The sequence below is a fragment of the Astyanax mexicanus genome, chromosome 13, assembly GCF_023375975.1.
Source record: "Astyanax mexicanus isolate ESR-SI-001 chromosome 13, AstMex3_surface, whole genome shotgun sequence".
In the NCBI taxonomy this organism is placed as follows: Eukaryota; Metazoa; Chordata; class Actinopteri; order Characiformes; family Acestrorhamphidae; genus Astyanax; species Astyanax mexicanus.
In genome coordinates, this window is record NC_064420.1 from 26053997 (window position 1) to 26071823 (window position 17827).

General features: G+C 37.8%; 1 protein-coding gene across 1 annotated transcript; it reads left to right on the top strand.

Annotated features, from left to right (window-relative positions):
• The first annotated feature begins 2069 nt into the window (after positions 1 to 2069).
• On the top strand, positions 2070 to 15905 carry LOC103041906 (NACHT, LRR and PYD domains-containing protein 3-like). Its single transcript, XM_022677519.2, has 10 exons — positions 2070 to 2147; positions 2584 to 2700; positions 3554 to 3670; positions 8027 to 8075; positions 8992 to 9196; positions 9339 to 11106; positions 12113 to 12280; positions 12470 to 12646; positions 12739 to 12915; positions 15067 to 15905. The coding sequence occupies exons 1-10, from the start codon at positions 2107 to 2109 to the stop codon at positions 15089 to 15091; spliced, it is 2844 nt and encodes a 947-aa protein (XP_022533240.2). The 5' UTR covers positions 2070 to 2106; the 3' UTR covers positions 15092 to 15905.
• The last annotated feature ends 1922 nt before the right edge of the window (positions 15906 to 17827 follow it).

Sequence of the window (17827 nt, forward strand, 5' to 3'; positions counted from 1 at the left end):
GTGAAAAAGCAGAGCATCTGCTGCTCTGGCTTTAATTATAATGTGGGTTCAAAATTATTCCTAACATTTTTATAATTTTACAAGCAGGGGGGATTTAAGGATCATATTATGTACAGGGGGCAGGTGTGTTATTTTTTTTAAACATGTTTCCAGCAGAGAAAGAGATCAAACATTTTATAATATTTCTATAAAAAAATACCTCCTGAAACTTTATCTGGTCTAATTTAAACAGTTGAGAATGAAAAGCTACTCAAAACTCAGAATGGATTTTTCAGAGCATCTGCTCACACTGAGCATTGAAATACCATTTATTTATTTTTACCTTTTTAACTTATTATTTCACTTGAATCTGAATATGGACCTTAATTTTGAAAACCAACCCAATATGCACAACTGACTGATTGTCTGACAGGACACACACGCGAGCACACACACGGACGCAGACGCGCACGCGCGCGCGGACACACACAGGGCGTGTTAGGAGGAGTGAGACATTGTCAGACAAGGCAAAATAAGGAGCGCTGTAGGCTGGAGACGCCCCTGGTAACGAGTTACGAAGCAGCAAGTTAAAATTTAATGGAGTAAAAGAGAGTAAAAATATGTAGTAAAAGTGGAAGTAGGAGAAAAACATTATACTTCAATCAAGTACAGATACAGCATTTTACTACTTAAGTACAGTAGTGAACTAGTTCTACTTCGTTACTATACATTTTTGCCAACCACCAGATGTCCTATGTTTCTAATTTTGTCTACTGAAAGCACTTCTTACGATGGTGTCCTTTTATTAAAAGAATGTAACTTTACGTTTCATAGGGTTTTTTGGTAGCAGTTAATATAAACATTAGATAACCCAAACCCTTCTAGTCTGTTAGCAGAACAAGACATTTCCCAAAACTCGTTTTTATTGCAGTAATTTATTATTGTTGCGATTCATTTCTCTCATCACTGACCTTGCCTATAAAGCCGGTTTTGTGCCGAATTCAGCACCCCCGCCAGGAAAAGCACCCCCTCTCAGGAGCACGCACCCACATCTTCTTGGCTTTACCTTTACTCAGAAAGTGGAAATACTCAAGATACTTTTCTAAGCTATGCTAACTCTTTAGAAATAAGGAAAAAAGACGTCACCTGTAGCCTCTCCTGAGAGGGGGAGCTTTTCCTTCAGCACCATAGTAGTGCCTAAATCTGCACCCCAGCTAGAAAAGCATCCCCTCTCAGGAGCGCGTACGCACCACCCTCTTGATATAAGCAAGGATAATTGCTTAACTAACTTTAATTATAAATGCGCTCTCAAGGGGGGTGATTTAATGGCTGTGATGCAGATTTTGGCGCACCTTTAAAATAAAATGTTCTGCTTTTTCTGTGGTATCATCTTGCCCCCACAGTTCCTACGCCAATGCAACAAACTACCCTGTCACAGGGATACTTTTAGCTGTCCAAACTCACATAACTTCATCCTCAGCTTTAGCTCCGTGACATACTGGCTTATAGACATGTCCACTTGCACAAAAACTTGTACATTCCATATGTGGTGTTCTTTTTAGGGTTACTGTAGGGTTAATGTAAAGGATCGTCTTCACTGGCTACATGAAGGAAAATTAAAGTCTGTACCTTATCTGGCTTGCTAGCACTCCCTGTCGCCTCCATGTACAGCTCAAAGCGGTGGTGAAACTGTTTCCAGAAATGAGTTTTACGTCCATGTTCTACACCATTTTCAGGTACTTAACAGTTTAAAAGTCCACCAGGTGGTGGTAGACTTCATTAGGCTACTGAGGATGGTTTTGCTGAATCTGAAATTGGCTGGACAGGAAATGCATTTCCTGTAATCGTAACTCATCAAAGAGAAACATATTTTAGGTGAAGTGAAACTCAAAAGCCCCATTTTGTGGAGAAAGCAGCAGAAAAGGCTTTAGAAGGAAGGGTAAGTCTGTAAATCTAAGCTGTATTTGTTATAAAATTATGCTACAATGGATGAAGAGCAGTTTAGCAGGTTTGTCTTACATCTTAATAACCAGAATTGACCTTCTGATCTTAAAATTTTCCTAAACAGCAGTGTCTGTGTTTTCAGAGTTCCAGCTGTGATCTTTAGGAGGAGATCTGAACTTCAACATGAGCTTTTCTGGGGAACCACACTCAGAGAAAAGCCAGAGGTGAGAGAGCGCAGGGACAGTGGGGACACAGATTTGTGTTGATGTGTTATCAGTTAAGGAGCTCAGTTGTCAGTGAACTGGGCTTTGGTTCAGGAACTGATGAACACTGATATATACAGAGTATTAGTATTAGTACAGTATTCCATAACTTCATAAAAAGTCAATTTGCACACAAATAGCAGAGGAAGCTGGATTCAGAAATCCTATACAGTGTTTGGTTGTGTTTTAGTTTGAACATCTACGGTCTAACATTTCTTGTTTAGATAGATAGATGCGCACAGTTTGTTTCTTTTTATTGTTATTATTTGTTATAATTTTTGGAACAATACCACTATTATACATACGTTTAGTTTAGATTGTTTACTTTAGAGAAATCACATATTTCTCATGTATTATACAACCCAGAAATCTTATACAGTGTTTGTTTGTGTTTTAGTTTGAATCAGTTAAAGGCATCGGAATCTCCTGTTCTCAGCCATGTGTCCATGAAGAGTGACCATTCTATGACGCCTTCCATAGATTTCAAAGATGGAGATGATTTTCCTGCTTTAGGGTAAGAATTATGGAAAAATGCAACTCTGACAAATCACTATATTTTAACACTATTTATCAATGACAGGCTGGTAATTTATCATTCTGAACTATACTATCTGTTATTAAACATTTTACAAAACCAGACCATCTGAAAGCATAGTCTGCCAAAGTTGATGCCATTTTTGTAGAGGGTTAAACGTACATTCTGTAGGAAAGAGAGACCACCACTTTGGGCGTGCTCTGCACCGCATTGCCTCGTGCCACCACAGAGACCGCCACGCAAGCGCGCTCTGCGCCCCAGAGAGACTGCCACGTCTGCCGGGCTCTGCGCTGCGCCGCACCGCCTCTCACCACCAGAGAGCGCACCACGTCGGCTGTGCTCTGCGCCGCATTGCCTCGTGCCACCAGAGAGACCGCCACGTCGGCCGTGCCCTGCGCCGCGCCTCGCACCACCAGAGAGACTGGCACGTCGACCGTCCTCTGTGCCGCCAGAGAGACCGCCATGTTGGCTGTGATCTGCACCGCCAGAGAGACTGTGCGGGCTCTGATCTCAAAAGAGCTTAATAACTTACACAGTGAATAAACGAACACACAAATTTGATGATACAATCATTGTGAGGACACACTAGCTGGGGAAAAAAGATAATGTTAAAAAAATAATTAACAGGAGAGGTTGAGGTATAAGGTTTGGCTTGGCTAAAATTTCTCTGCACACAGTTTGTTTCTTTTTATTGTTATTATTTGTTATAATTTTAGGAACAATACCACTATTATACATACGTTTAGTTTAGATTGTTTACTTTAGAGAAATCACACATTTCTCATATATTATACAACCCAGAAATCTTATACAGTGTTTGTTTGTGTTTTAGTCTGAATCAGTTAAAGGCACCGGAATCTCCTGTTCTCAGCCATGTGTCCATGAAGAGTGACTATTCTATGACGCCTTCCATAGATTTCAAAGATGGAGATGATTTCCCTGCTTTAGGGTAAGAATTATGGAAGAAATGCAACTTCTGCATCACTATTTACTTTGAGTATACTAGAAATGTTATATAAATATACATTAAATATATTTACAACCCCAAACCAAGTTGGGACAGTATGGAAATTGCATATAATAAAAACCTAATTTCTTACCTTTACTTGGATATTTATTATATTGCAGACAGTATGAACCAAAAAAAGTTAATTTTTTTTCTGGTAATCATCATTCATTCATGCATTTTATCCCTGTGACATTCCAGAAAAGTTGGGGCACTAAAGCAAAATCATTTGTAATATACTAATTCCTTTCAGTCTTTTTTGAGGAACATTTTTCTAAAACATTTCAATAATTTTCACATTTGTTTACAAACAGGAGAATTTCTGACCATGCACTTTTGTGCATAACTGTTTTTGTACCAAATGATGTATGTTTTGTACTTTAAAATTTAAAATTACATAATTTATTTGTATTTTACCTCATTACTAAAATTATGCCGTCTCAACTTAAATGCATTTGTTTCTGGCATATAACAGGAATTTATGTATGTAGAAATATATATATGGTTATACTGTTTGTAGTGTAATGAAAGTCAAAGTAAATGGTAAAATCTAACATTTTCTATATTGTCCTTGTTACTGATTTGAAATATACGTCTAGTTTCTGATGTACATAAATAACACACTTCTAGGTAAACTTCTAGATAATAATTGAGTATAGTTTTATTCATAGGGTTTTAATATAATACTTTTACTTTACTTTTATTTATTTCATATGTGTTGTAAAATAATTACTGTAGTAACTAATTAAAGATGGTTGACAGTAATGGCATACTATTTACTATATTATGTAATGGTGGTCAAAGTTTAAATTCAAGCATTTGATGAAACCATAATATTATTGTATTTTTAACATGTGTATTTTGCTAGTATACTTACAATGTACAAATAATAGTATGTTTTAAATAAAATTAAGTGCATTTTAACACTATACAAAATAAATATAATGCCGTGTGCGAAAAAAAAAGTCTACTAGTGAGAATAAAGTAACACACAATTTAATTTGAGGGTACAATCTACGAGAAGACATGACAACAATCTATGAGAAGACATGACAACGATTAGTCAATATAATCAACAATGTTGATTATAAAAATTTAATTGACTCCAAATATTTATTGTTGACTAATCGTCAATTAGTAGCGCTACAGAAAGTACTGGGGACAGAAACACAATGGGAAAATATTAATGGGATCTCTCGCACAGTTTACACTCAACTCAGCCTGTCTCCCCAAAAGTGCCCAAATACAACATATTACATATTTTCTCACTAAATAGCAGCACCTTCCACATGCCTAACACGGCATTTAAATGTTCTGGACATTTGATCAGCATTTAAATCCCATGTTTAGATGTTTCTATTGTTTTGAACTGATAAAGAATGCTAGAAATAGGAGCCATAACCACAGCAAGCAGAAATGGAGGACATGACAGAAATTATTGTTGACTATTCGACTAATCAGAAAAAAAAACAGCAGATTAGTCAACTGCCAAAATAATCATTAACTGCAGCCATAATGCCAACAGAATGCCAAGAGAAAAACTAACATGGGAGACTTCATAAGGACATTAGAAAACAGAGGCCATCTTATATTACAGTTTAAGGTTCAAGGTCCAGCATGATTCAAATTTCTCTGGTCAGATTGGCTTTGCAGTTTGTTTCTGTTTTAAACACATGCTAAGCTGCTGTCAGTGAAGTGCAATTATTTAAACTGCTATTTTTTGTTGTTTAAATTTTAGGACCAATAAAGCTTTTATAAATTAGTTTAGCTACAATGAACTATATAGTAACTGCTGTGATTAAACTTATTAAAATTATACTTGTAAAGTACGGTAAACCTCTCTTAACATATCAAACCTTAGAAAATTGGGATCACATCATAGGGTCAACTATTCTGTGTGAAATTATTAATATTCTTCTTTTTTTAAACATACAGTTTAGTATTACTATGGCATGTTGTGTTATATCTAAATATAATATTATATAATATAATACAAAATTTTAAATGCACCCATAAATTCATTGTTGGTGATAAACTGTCTCACACTGATTTCTTTATCTTAGGCATAGCAGTGGATTTAAAAACAGACTGATGAGTATATTGTTGAATTGTTAAATCCCTCTCTAAAATAGTCATTGAATTAAGTCACTTTTGTAGGTAAAATTGGGTGTTTAACAACCTGTTCTAAGGAGGAGGAGGCATATGTTAGTCTTCACCCTCGTGGTGTTGGAGCACCCCGAGTGATAGGGGGAGTCCTAATGAGTGTGTTGGGTAATTGGGTGAAGAAAAACTGAAATAAAATTAATAAAAAAAGAAGAAAATCGCATATTTTAGAAATAACCAGGTGTGGGTGCAGCAGCACTCTGCCTAGTAAACAAGGGATCACGGCATTAAACCTAAACACCCAGATACATAGTTCCACTCCAACCCCCCAATTAAAATATAATTAAAAATAATTGGTACTAGGCCTGTCATGATAACAAAATATTCAGGACGATATATTGTCCCAGAAATTATTGCGATAAGCGATAATATTGTTATTTTAAAGGGGAACTATAAAATTCCCCTTTGCTTCTGGGCTCCCAAAGGAGCTTTAAGACAGTGTGTCACAGTAATAATATACTAGCACAATAATACTATTACACTATTTTACAGTGAAACGTTTTAACAAACTAATGTTTACCGTGTGGGGCTTGAGGCAGGAGTTCTCCAGGGTAACAATATTCATATTCAATATTCAGTTAGGAAAGTTGGGCTGGATGGTTGTGCTTTAAATTAAATCTCAGCTTCATTTCCTCTGTTTTGATACAAGTCAACAAGTGTGTGGGAGTTGAGAGGGATGGGGGTTCGCTCTAATGCTTTCTCTGAGAGTAAAATTAACTGATATTTTGATGAATGTGTTGTACCTCATTTTTAATGGTTAGTATATGTAAAAAATAAATAAATAAATAAAAACACCACAGGCTTATACATTTTAACAGATTATTTTCGAATTATAATTAGTTTAAACACCTATCAGTCTATCTAGAATCAGAAAACGTAAGTTAAGCTTGATCAGCGATCTCACAGCGCCGAAAACTGTTGACAGACGTGGCTACCCGATCTGTGCCCCCTGCTCAGTTTGCAGTGCGCATGCGCGGCACAAATTGGGCAGGGAGTACAGATCGGGTAGTGACACACTACACTTATTTCCTAACCGATAGATGTCGCTGTCTAACAGATTCGTCGAAAGTCGGCGAGAAAGCTACACAGCGTGACTCGTTCTCATGTAAACAAACTCGGCAAAAATTATTGCGGTTTAAAAATTCTCGTACGATAAGTCGATAACATAGTTATTGCGACACGCCTAATTGGTACCAACTTGACGAAATTAAGCTGTAACCACCATAAACCAGTATCAACCACTACAAAAAAGAGAAAGAAAAACTGTAAAAACAGGAATATGGATGTGAGAAAAATCTGCGGTTTTGTTTCCAAGAACTGCTTCAATGTAGGTTACTGTAGCTGATAGTGACAATAATGGTGTCGGATAATACCCTCTATGCACACAGTCTCTAGTACCGTTCTCCTCTTTTCAATATTACTATTACCGTTTCTCTCTTTTCAATATTACTGACTGTGTAATTGGAGCAAACCCCCAGTTCTGTATCCAGCATTACTCGTGCACGCCCAGATGTTCACATTTTTAACAAAGTGTCTGGTGAAATATAACTCTTTCTTAACAATGTTAGGGTTCGAATTAGGTTTAACGCCAGAGTAAAAGGTTTTGATGTATGTTCTAAATTAGTTTTCTCCACGCAGCAAATGTGTCAGTGTTAATCAACAATGTTATTAATAAATACATATAGTTTTATTTGAACTCAAACAGCATCAGTTTAGCACTGTGCAAATTGATGTGCAGAGCATCTGTAATGTTCTTTTAAAATGAAGTGTCACCAAAATTCTTGTATGCATCAAAGAATTCGATAAACTAAAATACAGCCACTTTGGAGAAATTAATTTTAGAGGAGTAATGATACTTTTTTACCATTCAATAACATATAAAGCAGTAACATCATATTTAAAGGGATTGTTTAGGTTGAATGTATTGTTTTCAGCCTCTCAGTGGCTCTGTCATCTTTATTTATCACATTATCATTTTGAATAACACTTTTTTGAATAACACTTTATTGAATAACATATTTTTGTATTATTTTATTACTCTTAGGTGCTTATTTTTTTCTTTTTCATAAACCATTTTTATGTAACAACTATAGTTAAACTGTAGATTTGTGTGTGTTTTTAAACTTTTATGCACAGTGTCGAAATGGGGAAAGAAGAAGAAAAACAGTTGGAGTCCATATTTAAGGTATGAGTATTTTCATGTGTGCAACTTCTGGGTGTACTAAAACTAAAAAAACTCAACAGTTTATAATTGTTGTTGTAATTAAGACATTAGTTTCATTTTCCAGTTAATATGTTCTATTTTACGTACACTGACACAGATTGGCTGTCTCAGTTGGGTTTTTCCCTGTGGTGGGAAACGTTGCCACTATATTACCAGAGAGAATATTACAGCCCAGATGATTTTCTTGCAGGTTGCCTTATAGGCTCATTGTGTTTATAATGCTTTATGAGTCTGTCACATTCGAATCTACACTACAGAAATGAAGCTTCTCTTCCAAAACTTCTGTTTTTGTGGACACAGTCAACTGATGCTGTGGTCAGGGGAGTTTCCCCACCCACTGCTGACTGGGGAAAATATGTGTGTGTTTGAATTTTGTGTGCATGCATTTTTGTTAAACACAGTTTAATAATTGATTTAAATTAAATGTGTGGTAAAGAAATGAAATTTTATTCAGTTCAGTGCTGGCATTATACTGATACAGGATTGCACACAACGAAGGTTGGAAAAGGAGGTGGCTTTTCTCTGAAAATTCTTGATGTAGAGGTCCTGTATGGGAGGAAGGGAAGCTGGTCCTATGCTCTTAAATCTCTTGCCACATGCAGGCCTGGGTTGGTGTTGAGATGTATTTGGGTTGAACCAACATTTTGGTTACATTTCCCAGATGTAGACAGTGTTTGCAGTTTATAAAAGATAATCAATTACAGTACATATTTAACAGTAATAGTTAGATTGCATCAAATAGCTTGTATTAAAATCTGCATATTGCATAATTTTATTGTACCCCCGTAGGAAGGGGCGGGGCTCCTTTAAATGCCCTTGGCATTTGCCTTGGCTTTCATTCAAATTTTAAAATATTTCTTTTTTTTTTTCTAATTAGGATCTGCAACACACACTGATCTCTTTGGTGCAGAAAGAACTGAGCATGTGCCAGAGGTTGCTGAGGGCAGATTACCCAACATGCTCTGAGAGAGGGGTGGAGGATGAGGAGGATCTGAGCAGTGTAAGAGAGTGGTTGCTGAAGATCATCCTAAACATTCTGAGGAACAAGAAGCAGACAGACCTCGCTGACACACTGCAGACAAGTAAGAGCTTTAGGAAGGCTTTATTACGTCACTATAACTTCAGTGGAAGCACACAACTCCACACTTTTTACACTTTTCACACCAAAACTGGTTAAACAGCTCTTAGTAAAATATTTTTCATTACATTTTTATGTTTTTTCAGAGATGGCTCCCAAAAAGCTTAAATCCAAGCTAATAGAAAAATGTAAGCGAATTAATGAGGGAATCTCACAGCATGGAACATCAACCCTTTTGAATGAGATATACACAGAGCTCTACATCATAGAGGGAGGGAGTGGAGACGTGAATAATGAACACGAGGTCAGACAGATCGAGACAGCATCCAGAAGACCAGCATCACAGGAGAAACCCATCAACTGCAACGATCTCTTTAAAGACAAACCAGTCCGAAATGTTCTGACTAAAGGAGTTGCTGGAATTGGAAAAACAGTCTCTGTGCAAAAGTTCATTCTGGATTGGGCTGAAGGAAAAGCCAATCAGGACATCCACTTCATATTTCCACTTCCGTTTAGAGAGCTGAATTTCATTAAGGAGACAAAGCTTGGTCTGATGGAGCTTCTTCATCACTTTTTTCCAGAAATAAAGAAATTAAAATCATTAGACTGTGATGCTTATAAAGTCCTGTTTATATTTGATGGTCTGGATGAGTGTCGACTTCCTCTAGATTTCCAGAACAATGAGAGATTGTTGGATGTAACAGATAAGGCCTCAGTAGATGTGCTGTTGACCAACCTCATCAAGGGAAATCTGCTTCCCTCTGCTCTCCTCTGGATAACATCCCGACGAGCGGCAGCTGATCAGATCCCTCCTGAGTGTGTTAATCTGGTAACAGAGATTCGAGGGTTCAGTGACCCTCAGAAAGAGGAATATTTCAGAAAGAGAGTTAGTGATCAAACCCTGGCCAATAGCATCATCACACACATCAAGTCCTCTAGAAGCCTCTACATCATGTGCCACATCCCAGTCTTCTGTTGGATTGCAGCCACTGTTCTAGACAGAATGTTGGGTGAAGCAGAGACTGGAGAGATCCCAAAGACTTTGACTCAAATGTTCACACACTTCCTCATCTTTCAGATCAAACATAGGAACCAAAAGTATCATAAAAAATGTGACCATGATCCTCAAAAGAGAATATTGGAGACTAAAGAGAATATTCTGGCACTGGGAAAACTGGCTTTCCAGCAGCTGGAAAAGGGCAATCTGATCTTCTATGAGGAAGACCTGAAAGAGTGTGGCATTAATATTAGAGAAGGATCAGTGTGCTCAGGAGTTTGCACACAGATCTTCAGAGAGGAATTACTTCACCTGGGGAAGGTGTTCAGCTTTGTACACCTAAATGTTCAGGAGTTTCTGGCTGCCTTATATGTATATATCTCCTTCTTCAACAAAGATGGAAAAGAACAGCTGGCCACTGATCTCTCAGATCTTTTCAACCAATCCACAATGTCAGACTTACTCAAGTCTGCAGTAGACAAGGCATTACAGAGTGAGAATGGACACCTGGATCTTTTCCTTCGCTTTCTTCTGGGCCTTTCACTGGAGTCCAATCAGACTCTTTTATCTGGTCTACTGACAGTTGCTGAAAGAAGCTCTCATCACAAAGAAGACACAGTCCAATACATCAAGGAGAAGATCAGAGAGAATCCTTCTACAGAGAAATCAATTAATCTGTTCCACTGTCTGAATGAACTGAATAACCATTCTCTAGTGCAAGAAGTCCAAGAATATGTAAACAGAAGAAATCATCATCCTGGTAAAGACAGGCTTTCTCCTGACCTCTGGTCAGCTCTGGTGTTTGTGATGCTGAACTCAGATGAGAAGCTGGACAACTTTGATTTGCATGAATATCATCCATCAGAGGAATGTCTTAAGAGACTGATGCCAGTGGTCAAAGCATCTACAAAAGCTGTGTGAGTAGAGAACCATACATGTCTTCCTGCACTATTTTGTATTTATTTTTTTATTTTAGTATTCTAATAAGTGTTCAGCAAAGTTTAACAAATATAGGATATTAATCTGTTTTATCTGCAGCTCTGTTATTCATATTATTAATACTGCAGTTGCTCTAAAATGACAGATACCAAAAACAGCAGTGTGGTATAGAGCATTCTTTAGTCAGCGAAGATGGCTGTGTCCCAAAAAAACACTGTATATTGTTGATCTTACCAGAGATTACACTGTGAGTGGCAGTGCAGGGTGTAGAGAGTGATTTGAGACGAGTCTGTAAAGACTAATGTATGAAGTGAGAATCGGGATTTGGCAGCTTTGCTACAGACATTACAGTGTGTAATCGTCAAATATTTTCCTTTCAAAGGAAACTTTTCATGCAAAATGCTTTGTAAAATCCCTGTCTGGAAACTAACCCAAAGTGTACTATCAAGGCATGTGGGGACCCTAAGCAAAATGGACCTAATGCTTTAAATACAATAAACAGCTGGTGGACATGAATACTACTAGACATTCAGTTCTACTCTCAAAGTTATGCACTAAATAACTAGGTAATTCCTACCCACATTTGGTAGATAAATTATCACGATAGAACTACTGTCTGTAACTAGTGGGAGGGGGCCAACAGTGTGACTGGACTTTCCTGCATTGAAAGTCACAGAATTTAAAGGGATACTCTCACAGTCTGTCATTGCATTCAGTTCAAACCCAGTCATTATTAGCTCGGGGCCCTTGGCAATTGATTGGTTTGTTGCCTTGTTACAATGGGCCTGACTAGTTGTATTTGTCATTCAATGTAGGGTTTATGTTTTAGATTCATAGATGTAGATTATTAATTCATAACCACTTTGGTGTTATTTAATTTTCATTTTTAGGTGTTTGCATGAAATATATTTTTTCCCATTGCAGTGTCTTATGACTGTTGGAGGAATTAAAAAACAGCTCTGATACATCATAATTTTCTTTCAGGCTGTGTTTCGGTAACCTCACAGGGGAAAGCTGTGCAAATCTGGCCTCAGCTCTCAGCTGCTCAAGCCTAATAGAACTTGATCTGAGTTACAATAAACTGGGTGACTCCGGAGTGCAGTTGCTCTCAAATGGACTGAAGAATCCAAACTGTCAACTTAAGATACTTCAGTAAGATCATAAGTTTTACATTTTAGCATAAGTTTTACATTTTATGATTTAGTCTTAATCATATTGATATTTGAGTAAATTTTTTAGACAATCATTTACATTATTTGTAATTACTCATTTAATAATGGATATAAAACAGATCCCAGTTGTTTCAAATAATTCATTTTCCTTCATTTATTTCTCTTACAGTCTGAGTGGTTGTAATCTCAAAGGGAAAAGCTGTGCAGCTATTTCCTCTTCTCTCAGTTCAAACTACTCACATCTAAGTACACTTAATCTGAGTAACAATAAACTGCTACAAGATTCGGGTGTGAAGCTGCTCTCAACTGGACTGAAGAGTTCACACTGTAAACTGGAGATACTGATGTAAGGTTAAACATGTTTCACTGTGTCTGTCTGTGTGGGTGGGTGTGTCTGTGTTGGCCTGTCACTGTGAGTTTATATACTTATTTCTGCAGGCTCTGTAATTGCAGTATTACAGATGAAGGTTATACTGATCTAGCTTCAGCTCTAAAATCAAACCCCTCATCACACCTGAGAGAGCTGAACCTGGACTACAATAAGTCAGGAGAATCAGGCGTGAAATTGATCTCTGAGCTACAGGAGGATCCACACAGTAACCTGAAGAAACTGCTGTGAGTTTTTGACCAAGTTTTCTAAAGTACTACATTTTGGAGGGTTTTCCTAGTTAGAATTTTAAGCCTTGTCCACAGCCTACTGTCAAATGTCAGAAAATGCTATCACGGCATCCTCATCTGATTCACCACTTGCTCTCCTTTGCTCTGATTATTGCCAATTTCCCACATAGCTTACTTAGGAAAAAAAGAGTGACATTCTTCAACAATCCTTTTAGTAAACAATGGTTTGCTTTTGCAACTGGTGAATGCAGGTTGGTGGGGAAAGTGTACTACTTTAATTATTTATATGAATTATTTATATGTTTTGCTTTTTAGTAAACTACACTACCATTCAAAAGTTTGGGGTCACTCAAACAATTTTGTGTTTTCCATGAAAAGTCACACTTATTCACCACCATACGTTGTGAAATGAACAGAAAATAGAGTCAAGACATTGACAAGGTTAGAAATAATGATTTGTATTTGAAATAACATTGTTTTTACATCAAACTTTGCTTTCATCAAAGAATCCTCCATTTGCAGCAATTACAGCATTGCACACCTTTGGCATTCTAGCTGTTAATTTGTTGAGGTAAGCTGGAGAAATTGCACCCCACGCTTCTAGAAGCAGCTCCCACAAGTTGGATTGGTTGGATGGGCACTTCTGGCGTACCATACGGTCAAGCTGCTCCCACAACAGCTCAATGGGGTTCAGATCTGGTGACTGCGCTGGTCACTCCATTACCAATAGAATACCAGCTGCCTGCTTCTGCTGTAAATAGTCCTTGCACAATTTGGAGGTGTGTTTAGGGTCTTTGTCCTGTTGTAGGACGAAATTGGCTCCGATCAGGCGCTGTCCACTGGGTATGCCATGGCGTTGCAAAATGGAGTGATAGCCTTCCTTATTCAGAATCCCTTTTACCCTGTACAAATCTCCCACCTTACCAGCACCAAAGCAACCCCAGACCATCACATTACCTCCACCATGCTTAACAGATGGCGTCAGGCATTCTTCCAGCATCTTTTCATTTGTTCTGCGTCTCACAAACGTTCTTCTTTGTGATCCAAACACCTCAAACTTGGATTCAAACGTCCATAACACTTTTTTCCAGTCTTCCTCTGTCCAATGTCTGTGTTCTTTTGCCCATCTTAATCTTTTTCTTTTATTAGCCAGTCTCAGATATGGCTTTTTCTTTGCCACTCTGCCCTGAAGCCCAAAATCCCGCAGCCGCCTCTTCACTGTAGATGTTGACACTGGTGTTTTGCGGGTACTATTTAATGAAGATGGGGACCTGTGAGGCGTCTGTTTCTCAAACTAGAGACTCTAATGTACTTATCTTCTTGCTTAGTTGTGCACGGGCCCCCCACTTCTTTTTCTACTCTGGTTAGAGCCTGTTTGTGCTGTCCTCTGAAGGGAGTAGTACACACTGTTGTAGGAAATCTTCAATTTCTTAGCAATTTCTCGCATGGAATAGCCTTAATTTCTAAGAACAAGAATAGACTGTCGAGTTTCAGATGAAAGTTCTCTTTTTCTGGCCATTTTGAGCGTTTAATTGACCCCACAAATGTGATGCTCCAGAAACTCAATCTGCTCAAAGGAAGGTCAGTTTTGTAGCTTCTGTAATGAGCTAGACTGTTTTCAGGTGTGTGAACATGATTGCACAAGGGTTTTCTAATCATCAATTAGCCTTCTGAGCCAATGAGCAAACACATTGTACCATTAGAACACTGGAGTGATAGTTGCTGGAAATGGACCTCTATACACATATGTAGATATTGCACCAAAACCAGACATTTGCGGCTAGAATAGTCATTTACCACATTAGCAATGTACAGAGTGTATTTGTTTAAAGTTAGGACTAGTTTAAAGTTATCTTCATTGAAAAGTACAGTGCTTTTCCTTCAAAAATAAGGACGTTTCAATGTGACCCCAAACTTTTGAACGGTAGTGTATATTTTTACTTCAACTCAATATTAATGAAAGAGTAGGGATCTGTTCACAACCATGGTTACAACCATTCCTAACAGGTTTTATGCTGGTCCATGTGTCTTTAGCAGGCATGAAATTGAAAATGAAGTTTTTTTTCCCACTGAGTATTCGGTGTTAACTTTGTGTCAATGCAACAATGTGTTCATAACTGATTATTATTTTTTTGTTCTGTTCTACAGCCTCAACTTGCAAGCTACTCATTAGATGACACTTCATTAGGGGTTAATGTCCTCGAGGGAGCATGCCTGTGTGTCATGGCAATGAGTCACCTGGAAATGTTAAAATTCATTTGTAAAAAGAAAAAAACAATTAAAATATATTCACAAAAAAGCATTTGTAAACATTAATAACTTTAGATTTAGAATGCAAAACAGAAGAAATGGTAATAGTGTACATTTTAAAAGTGCGTCTACCTTTTTTCTGGTCACAGTCCAGTCAAACTTTTCTACTGTGATTAAAATCTGAGCTATTGACCATTTTTAAACTTTTATAATGTAATCTAACAGTTCGTTCAGACCCCAATATTGTGGCCAAACATCACCCACTCACAGCCCAGTCACACTCCAGTATAATAGTCAAATCTCTCTTAGCTTGTGGCCTTTCCAGACTCCAGTACTGTGATCAAAACGGTCCCAGTTTATGGCTCAGTCAAACTCCACTTCTGTGGTTAAAATTGTCACAGTTCATGCTAAACTTCACTTCTGTGTATTAAAAAGCTTCACATTTATGTCCCAAGCTGACTTGTCTGCTGTGGTCAAGTCTCCCAGCTTATGGCACGGTCATGCTCCACTAATATTATCAAAAGTATCACAAGCTCATGAACCAAACTCTGATACTGTGGTCACATTTTGTGGCCCAGTCAGATTCACTACCACGGTAAAGGTCTCCCAGCTTTTCGTCCTGTCAGCCTTCAATATCTCAGAATACCTGTAATATCCGTAACATCTATTTATATCTTCTAATTGTGTGTTTTACTGTTATATAGTACATTTAAGCTAAATTAGAGAGATACTGAATTACGGTGAATTTACACTGCTCCGACTCGACAACGCACAGCGACGGATCCCATTCATTTTCAATGGGAAGCGCCGCCTCCGTCAGACGCAGTCGCGCGGTGCATCATGGGTCCGACGCGTCGAGAGCGGGGGATGCGATGCGATGAAAAGTTGAGCCGAGCTGAACTTTATGCAAATGAGTCCGTCCAACGCAATGCGTCTATCCAATCAGAGAGCAGGTGTTGGCCTGTAACGCGTCCTCAGCGCAGCGCATGAAAACATTTTAGTTCCGCTTTCAAGCGTCCAGAGAAGCCTGGAAGAGAAGTTTCAGGCTTCCCTGTTCTTTATAAAATCCCTGCTGATTCACAGGGACTCTGTCAGCGAGGAGAAAGGCTGCTGTGATTGTTGGAGTCTCTGGTGGGTTTTTAAAATATTAATATGTAATTTAATTGGAAAAGTTTGCTTTTTTCAGCTTATATACTGCTCACTAGACAGTGTAATGAAGCTCATTCAAACATTTATATCTATAAAGACACATTTATATTTATTAAGTATTGGAAATAATAATAGCTTATATAAAAAGCATTTCCCATTTATTAAAACGATTTAATTGGACGACGCAGGGAAAGCCTTTGTCACGCCCACATGCGACCGGTTGGAGGGGGGTAGTGCGACCATGTGCGTTTTCGCGTCGGAGCAGTGTAAATTCACCGTTACAGTGCCTGTGATTTTTGGAGCAATTCTTTGTAAAGTTTTCATACAGTGTACCTTTATTGGCTTTTGTCTGCAAACTTTTGTCAAAAATTTCAAACAGCACTACAGGTCACATATTTTTAGGCAGAAACACAATATTATGTAAACACATAGAACCAATTACGAAGTTTCCTTCAATATATCTGTTGAACTAATCCAATTAGGGGTTTTCGTAAAATTGACATACAATTTTACACATTAGAAATGAATGGGCAGAATGTTGGGCCCAACATTCCATCCCACACACCAGCACAGTCCGGGCACAGACAGAACATTTTCTCCTTATTGCTCTCCAGTACTGGGTGTGTATAGAGGAGCTGCTGGATAAACCAGCTTTAAGGTAATGGCTTTCTCACCCATATTTACCCAAATGTTTTTGGGCACAGCTCTATTAGACAGCAGTATTTGCATTCTAACATTTAGACAAAAGTTTCTTGACACTGCTCTCTTAGCCTAAAGAATTGGCATTCCACCATTTAGCCAAATGTTTTTTGGAATCCAAAAATTTGCCAATATATTTATTGTTATTAATAACATTTTTAAATATGATTAGCTGCTTTTCTAAGCCAACTTAAATTTCATTATCAAACTTCTCTCTTCTAGTTTTCTTTACTGTTTGTGTTTTAGTGACTGTGAAATTGCAATAAAGTTTTATAAATGTCCATTGGCACACTGTCTTTTTTGCTCACATTTACCCACATAGCTGTGGTCATCTTTGAAAGAATGGCAGCAGTGTCATTCTGTAGTCCTAATATGCCCATATTTGGGGTTCTTTGTCTAAGCAAAATTTTTAAATGTGCAGAATGAACAGGCTTTCCAAAAACTCACTTTCATCACATTCTGTGTTAAATGAATATGCCCAGAACCCTATACATTTCATACTGTGCACTTTTGTCCCTTGAACAGCACTGGATCCACTGAATTACAACATTGTTTAAGAGTAGTAATTAGAATAATGCTAGCTTTTAGCTAATGCTACAGCGCACTGAACTAATGACGCAGCATGGCAGCTCAGAACGCCAGCAGACTCATACATGAGCTCTAAACATACTGACACCCTGGTTATACTGACAGACCAGGTAGACCAGCAAACTTAAATGAAATGAGCTACTCATCGAGCCTGTTTACTTCCCAGCCACTCAGGCTTTTACAGCGTGTAAAACTGCAGCGGTTTGTTTATCTTTGAAGATTC